Genomic DNA, 6,901 nt, shown 5'->3' with positions numbered 1-6,901 from the left:
CCCGCGCACGCTTACTACTTTCGTCATTTGAGTGCGACTGCCCCTCAGACTCGCCCCCCAAGACCCTGTCCAGGTCCAGACAATAAGGGGAAATTCGTCCATGTCGAGTTGTCGTCGACTTCTCGTATCCCTTCACGTACACCCCGTAGTGTGTCCCCATGTAGAAGGATTTGGTCCGCAGGGCGTCCATCCACAAGGAGTCCTGCAGGGGGGGTCGGCTTACTGAAGTAGACCCGCCAAGTGTTGGGATACATGGTGTTCGTCCGACTTCTCATGGAGTACGTCAATTTGTAGCAGACAAACACTGGCCGTGTTTTCAATCTGCGAAGTGCCTTAAGCAGCGTCTGCAAGTTGAGCTTGGACCGTGTGCCCACGATTGTCCATATAGTATTAGTCCTGCAACTCGTCATGCGACCTGTGGGCGTTGCCTCGGGAGGACGACGAGGCCGGCGAGGCGACGGAGTATGTGTTCCCCAGGATGCGGACAGATTGACCCAGCATCCCGAGACGAGCTGCATCCTCGGTTATAGTGACGACTACATCCCCGCCCCGGGCCTTATTTACTTGCACAAACGAGGCCATCAGGGAGCTCCATAGAGCCTCCTGACTCTCGTTAAACAGACTTTTGACGATTTGGCCGTTAGAGACTGACGACAGTGCAGCACGCGTTTCTATCTAAAACGTTGTGGTGCCGACACGTTTCGGATATGGCAGATCTTCCTGTATCGCCTCTAGCATCATGGCGTCAGAGGTTTCATCATCGTTGGCCAGCTGGAGAAGCTTCGCCAGCATATACCGAGACGGCCTCGTGAGTGTAGCTTTCACCTCGCCGTCGTGGGCCCTGGCGACGGCCCGCCGTACCGTGGAAGCATACGAGATTTTAGTCGCAGGTGCGACTGGTTGCACTGGGCAACTGGCGGCGTGGTGGCTGGGCTCGGTCATCAAGTCAACCACGCGGCGCGCTGATGACGTAGACACTTCAATCGGCCGGGCAACTGAAGGACCAACATTCTCGGACGTCATGCTGGCGAAGCTTAACAAGACAAGGCAAGAACGCTGATCGGTGTTGGCTCGCTGATTGGCTGCCCTTCCGGTGTCGATTCATTCCCTTCACTTGGGGATATGGTGGCGTGCGGAGGGGCTCAAGCGCGACACGACACTCCAGCCCGCCGGCAGGCGGCCCGTATGAGCCAACGAGGACAGCAGGCATGCCTTCCCTGGCGTCACGCGCGACAGGGTCGTGCAGAGACGTTTTCCCAGAAGTGGTCTCTCGGGGCTCCGCACCTGCGGTGGGCGAGGCGGCAAGCGGCGCGAGCACGTCAGGCATGGCGCGTTCGACGGGGACGGCGGCGACGGCGACAACGGTAACTCCATCCTTGGATGTCATGTCGACATCCGTGGTAGGTGGAGACAAGGTGGTGGCGGAGAGATTCGATGGCATGACGAGGCGGATGCTTGGAAGGGTGTTGAGACACAGAGTACTTTCGAGCGTTACAGTTGCACACAGTAAAATGGAAAGTTGCCCCTATTGCTCAGGGTTCAATTGCATATATTATGCTAAATAGGTCCTACTTTCAGCTTCTTTCGGAAATAGAGATACTTTGTTAGAAAGGTTTCGGTAGAATCCTTTCCGTTTCCTGTTCCGCCTCCGAGGTTCGGAGCAGGAAACGAGGGGAAACTATTTTTACAATGAATTCGTTTCCTTTCCCGATCGGTTAACATGAATACATCACTTGCTCCTTCACTCCATTTACAAGACCAACGATCATGGTACTCTCTGTCAACGAAATCATCATGCTACTGCCCTTGTTAAGTCAAAGTCCGCTCGACACATGCTCATGCAGTTATACATCTTTCAGTACATCGAGCCACCACTTCTTCCCAACGTTTGCTTTGTTCTGGACAACTACCCCGATGCCAACGCCCTGTTGGACTTTTGCTTCGACTTTGCTGGAATCAAACGTCTCGGGTATCTAATTGGCCTCCCAGCAGTCATTGTAACACCCAACGAGTCACGGATTTACCGCGACGAGGCCCTGTGTATATTGCTGAATCGACTAACCTTCCCACGCCGGTACCATGATATGGCTCGCATGTTTGGGCGCTCTCGGGGACGACTATGTGATATATTCCTGTATTTGGTTCACGATCTGTTCGACCGGTGGAGTCCTATACTGTTCATGAACAAGAAACTGGTCAGAGCTCGCATGGATCACTACTGCCGATCAATTTTCAACAAAGGATCACCCCTTGTCAGTGTGTTTGGATTCATTGACGGCACAAAGCTCCAAACGTTGCGCATAACTGCTACTGGTGATGGCTCCAACTTGCAAAAGCAAATATATAGTGGCCATAAGCGTATACACTGCCTCAACTACCAAGCCATTTCGGCTCCAGATGGAGTATGCATTCACTTTTGGGGCCTGGTGGAAGGCCGTCGACACGACTCGGCCAAGCTTGCAATGAGTAAAGTATTGGATGTGTTTGCCCAGAACCCTGACATTTTTTAGTCGAAGTACATATACGGCGATCCAGCTTACGGCGTGGCGAAATATATCCTGAGTGGGTACCGTGGAGTCAGGTTGACACCCCAGCAACAACAATTTAACAACACCATGAGCAGCGTTCGACAATCCGTGGAATGGAGCTTCAACATGAAAACTCTGTGGCGTTTCATCACTTTCAAAAACCAGGCGAAGATTATGCAATCACCAGTTGCGAAAATTGTTTGTGTTGCCATGCTCTTGACAAATTGTCATTGTTGCCATTTCCGCGGAAATCAAATCAGTATGTACTTTGATTTGATGCCACCAAGTCTCGAAGATGCCTTGATACTGTGGAGGTAGCTACAGTGTAAAATCAATTCGATTTTGAAATGTATTTCTCTTTTACAACTTCTTCACCAAAGCACTAAGAAGAGCTGTCATTGTTGTCTGCAGCATTTGAATTAGTTGTGCCTGAATCTCGCGGTCCTTGTTTCGCTCTTCTGCTTGAAATTCGCGCTCCTTTTTGCGTTTTCCATTTCTATTTCAAACATAAACTTGCGTAGATCGAGCTCGTTTTTGTCACCTTCGTTCATCAACGCAAGTACCTTTAGCATTTTTCCACCTCCCGTCGATGCACTTTCGTCGTCGAAGCCCTTCGCCTTCCGTTTACCTTGCGACTTCATCGCCTCGTCCCGGATTTGAGCCGCTGATGATTCTACTTGAGCAGCTGCTGCCTCCTCTTCGGCCGTGCGTTTCTCCCCTTCCTCATTGACTTGCAACACTTGCGCCAAAAGGTCATCGAGCAGGATCCTGCGCTCTATGCACTCCTCCGCAGCACCCGAAGCCTTTGCAGAGGTTTCGTTCCTGTCTTGGTGGTCGCGCAGCATTATCGCAAATCTTGCTTGCGTCTTCTTGCCGTCGAACTTGGGACGGTCAAATTCACCACTGCTGATGAGGTTTCGGGCAACAGAGTCCCAAGCCGACATGATTGCACCACGCCGAGCAAGGTGAGGCATGTCGACCATAACCTGGGTCAAAAGGAGGACGTGTTCTCTCTCTGTGAACTGGCTGCGTTTAGATGGCGTGGACAATTGCCGTCGGAAAGGGAAAAGATTGTATTCCGATCGGTTACCCGCAGGAAAGGAATTTCAATTAAGTTTGACGAGTACTTTTAAGCTCTTCTGGAGGTATTTCAAAACATACGGTGGGAGGCGGAACAGGAAACGGAAAGGACTCTACCGAAACCTTTCTGTTCCTTGACTTCTTTCTTTCTTCGCTTTCTTTTCTCATTTTTGTGTTTCCTCTTTTTGTCTCCCCTTTTGGGTGTTGAATCTTCGTCCTGATGTTCTTGTCGGATGTCTTGGCGAAACAAGAATTGTTCTTGGTGCGTCAGCATCGATGTTGACAAAACACATGTGACCGAATCACAACGTTCCCAAGCATGTGGTATGGGCGATATTCGGCTGAATGCTTCTGGGATGAGATTGAACCAATGGCATCACTGAAGCCTGTGTCAGGGAAGCTTGATAGCTAATCAGGTTCGTCGTGTAAATTGATGGGTTGGTGGCCTTCCTTGAACTGCCTTGCTCGTCATTTTCCGGGTCGGGCGTTCTGGAATTTGCTCCCACACACCAAGGCCGAAGGCGATGACACTGCGACAGAGGTACCTGATGCTGGGACGTGTGGGTGATCCGTGATATCTTGTAGCTTGAAGTCTTGACGCCTGAAGTTCAAGGTGGAAGTCACGAACGAGCCGCACACAAGATAAGAGACCGGCAAGCCGCTAGGCGAACCGCTCGGCCTAACCCGCCTCGCCGTGTGCATGTCTCGTTGTGGCGGAAACCTTGAAGACGAAGATGCGTGATCAACGGCAGTGGTGAATTGTTTTGCGTGACCTTGAGCTTCGTTGCGTCGCAGGGACGGCGGTGGCCTAACCGGACTGCCGTCTGAACTGCGATTCAGGACCCTGCTGGGATACGAGCCTTGTGCTTGTGGAAGGCGTTCAGACTGATCGAGCAACCTCTCTTAGGAGGTGGGGGACGCCCCTGCTCGTGAAATGATTGAGGCAGAAACACTTCTTGTTCTTTTGTTGGTGCTGATAACGACCGTTGTGATGGACGATGGACCCAAACCGTAAGCAGCCAAGACGACAAAGACGCATTCTAGATTGACGTACGCTTCGGTGGTTCAGGAATGAACTTGCCATCCAGCTTGATCCCACCCTCTTTGCCAAGATCTTGTGCCAAGTTTCAACGCTCTACTACTACAAGGACGATTACTCCCAAGTCAGAGGCACTCCGCCTTTACCTTGCTGGTCTGAGGAGTGATCGTCGCAGCCCTGCCAAGTATCACTGATACCCGTCGAAGTCAAGATCTTGTGCGACCTCTAGCATCTCGCCTCTCTCATGTGCTACCACAATTGTAGTTCCCGCAAGGTATTGAATGTCGCACCATTTCGATTATGTTTTTAGCTTATAGTACCAAGAAGGGAATTTCGTTCTTCATGAATGAAATTAAAACATACATTCTGCGTTTCAGCCCAATTTATTCGGCAGATTATTGTCCCTAGAACTTTATTCGTTCAATCATAAGGATAAATTTCTGGTGTGCTGTTTTGAACGACAGGTGGGTGAACGGTAACTTCGTGCCAAATGGTTCAGAAAGACAGTTAGACGTATTTCAACAAAATGCCTCATGATAGCATGTGACATTGGTTAGCGAACAGCGAAAACGCAGTGTTGTAGGTTTTGTCCAAATATTATGACTCGCTCGGTCAAAAATTGAATAATCAATTTGAGTGAATTGATGCAAAGATCAAAACGAAGTACTGATCCGATTGTCGGCAACTATGAGATAATATCGCTTCAACGTTTGGACGTGGGTCTGCTGAAGAGGGACCTGCGGCTAAAGGAAGCTGCGACGTACCTAAAAGTGGATCCGCAGAAAACCCATGGTGCCCGTAGGCGAGACGAGGCTGGCCATGATACAACAAATGACAGCAGATGGGGGAGAAACGCCTTATGAAGTTATCAGTCTCTTGTTTTCGAACATTCTGTCCCAGTGATGGATTGGTGTACTAGAAGTATTAGTTCGTTTTGTATGCGGTGGTAGAACCCTTAACTTGGATGCAACAATTTGGTCGTGAGTTTCCGTCAATCCCCAAAATATATTGACCACTGACAACGCAGTCCTCATCACCTCAAAAGTCTAACGGAATGTAATTTCCAGCAAAAACCATCATCGTAACATTATTGCCTTATACAAGTTCCAATTCTATTTCTTTAGTACCGCAGGGGAAGGTTCCCTGCCGGCGCCGGCCACGGACGAATACGACTTGGGTGGGTCGACGAGCGGAGAAGTGGACTAGGCCGGTCGGAACGCCAGGGCTCGGGAGAACACCACCACCACGACAAACATCAGTGAGATGGGTCGGTACTTGCCCGACATGCCTCGGTTACGACCCTTGTCCAGAGGGCGATGGCGGTTCGGCGTTGGTAGGGCAGCTGCTGACTGGGGTGTCTGATCTGGTAGCTGAACACCTGCTACAGGAACTCCGCAAAAGTCTCGGGGTCAATGAACGACCAGCGATAAGTACATATCGAAAGTATGCATTCTTTCTAGTTGCGAGATTATCGTATTGGCATATACAATGTTCATGGGCAAGAGGTCTGATATACAAGAATTTTCGTTCCATCGACGCAAATATGATGCAAAATACCACGCATACCATTCACCACAGAGTGCATATCAGCATGAGTGTATTTGTTTTTGCTATCAATGTCAACGACTTGGTACATTCATATCCATGTTATCCTACCCAAATTCGAACGAATGCCACAGGTTTCCGTCGTTCACTAAGATTACAAACAATAGTTGGCCAGTCGGAACGCCAGAGCTTGTGAGAACACCATCACCACAGTATTGACTGAACACTTCTTCGTCCGCCTAAAGGCGACTATATAATGTGCCCATTGGCGAGTACAGCTACATGACAGTAGTTACACGATCACGATCGATCCGACTCTCATCCACACAGCCTTCCACGGTCGTTAGAGTGAGATCATGTGTGAACGAGAACTTTCGTCCCCCGTCGCGACGAGCTCGGGCCGCATTCTGCGCCTCATCACTAAACGGCTCACGGAGGAACAGCGTGATGAGTTGGACCGTCCGCTCTCGGGTGAGGAGCTTGCCAGTGCAATCAAAACCATGCATCCAGGCAAACCTCCAGGCCTCGATGCATTCAAGAAGGCAATTCCAAAGCCCGAAATTGTCGTGGTGTAGGTTGATAGGGAATGCATGTGTGGTTAGGGTTGTTTCTGCGCAGGAGAACATGAAATTTCATAAATCTCAAATGTCAGACCCCCCATACTGAGGTGTAGTTAAATTTGTAGCGCTTCTGATTGGTGCACATAAAT

General features: G+C 50.0%; 3 protein-coding genes across 3 annotated transcripts; 1 reads left to right on the top strand and 2 right to left on the bottom strand.

The window, feature by feature from the left end:
• Positions 1–675: 675 nt before the first annotated feature.
• H310_03295 (hypothetical protein) lies at positions 676–1,023 on the bottom strand (the record flags this gene model as incomplete). Its single annotated transcript, XM_008867098.1, has 1 exon — positions 676–1,023. The coding sequence occupies one exon, from the start codon at positions 1,021–1,023 to the stop codon at positions 676–678; it is 348 nt and encodes a 115-aa protein (XP_008865320.1).
• A 1,865-nt stretch (positions 1,024–2,888) lies between these two features.
• Positions 2,889–3,472, bottom strand: H310_03294 (hypothetical protein; the record flags this gene model as incomplete). Its single annotated transcript, XM_008867097.1, has 2 exons — positions 2,889–3,005; positions 3,092–3,472. The coding sequence occupies 2 exons, from the start codon at positions 3,470–3,472 to the stop codon at positions 2,889–2,891; spliced, it is 498 nt and encodes a 165-aa protein (XP_008865319.1).
• Positions 3,473–6,548: 3,076 nt separating this feature from the next.
• H310_03293 (hypothetical protein) lies at positions 6,549–6,767 on the top strand (the record flags this gene model as incomplete). Its single annotated transcript, XM_008867096.1, has 1 exon — positions 6,549–6,767. The coding sequence occupies one exon, from the start codon at positions 6,549–6,551 to the stop codon at positions 6,765–6,767; it is 219 nt and encodes a 72-aa protein (XP_008865318.1).
• Positions 6,768–6,901: the final 134 nt, after the last annotated feature.

This window comes from Aphanomyces invadans, assembly GCF_000520115.1.
Source record: "Aphanomyces invadans strain NJM9701 unplaced genomic scaffold supercont1.5, whole genome shotgun sequence".
In the NCBI taxonomy this organism is placed as follows: Eukaryota; Oomycota; class Saprolegniomycetes; order Saprolegniales; family Verrucalvaceae; genus Aphanomyces; species Aphanomyces invadans.
This window is presented reverse-complemented; position numbering and strand designations above follow the sequence as displayed.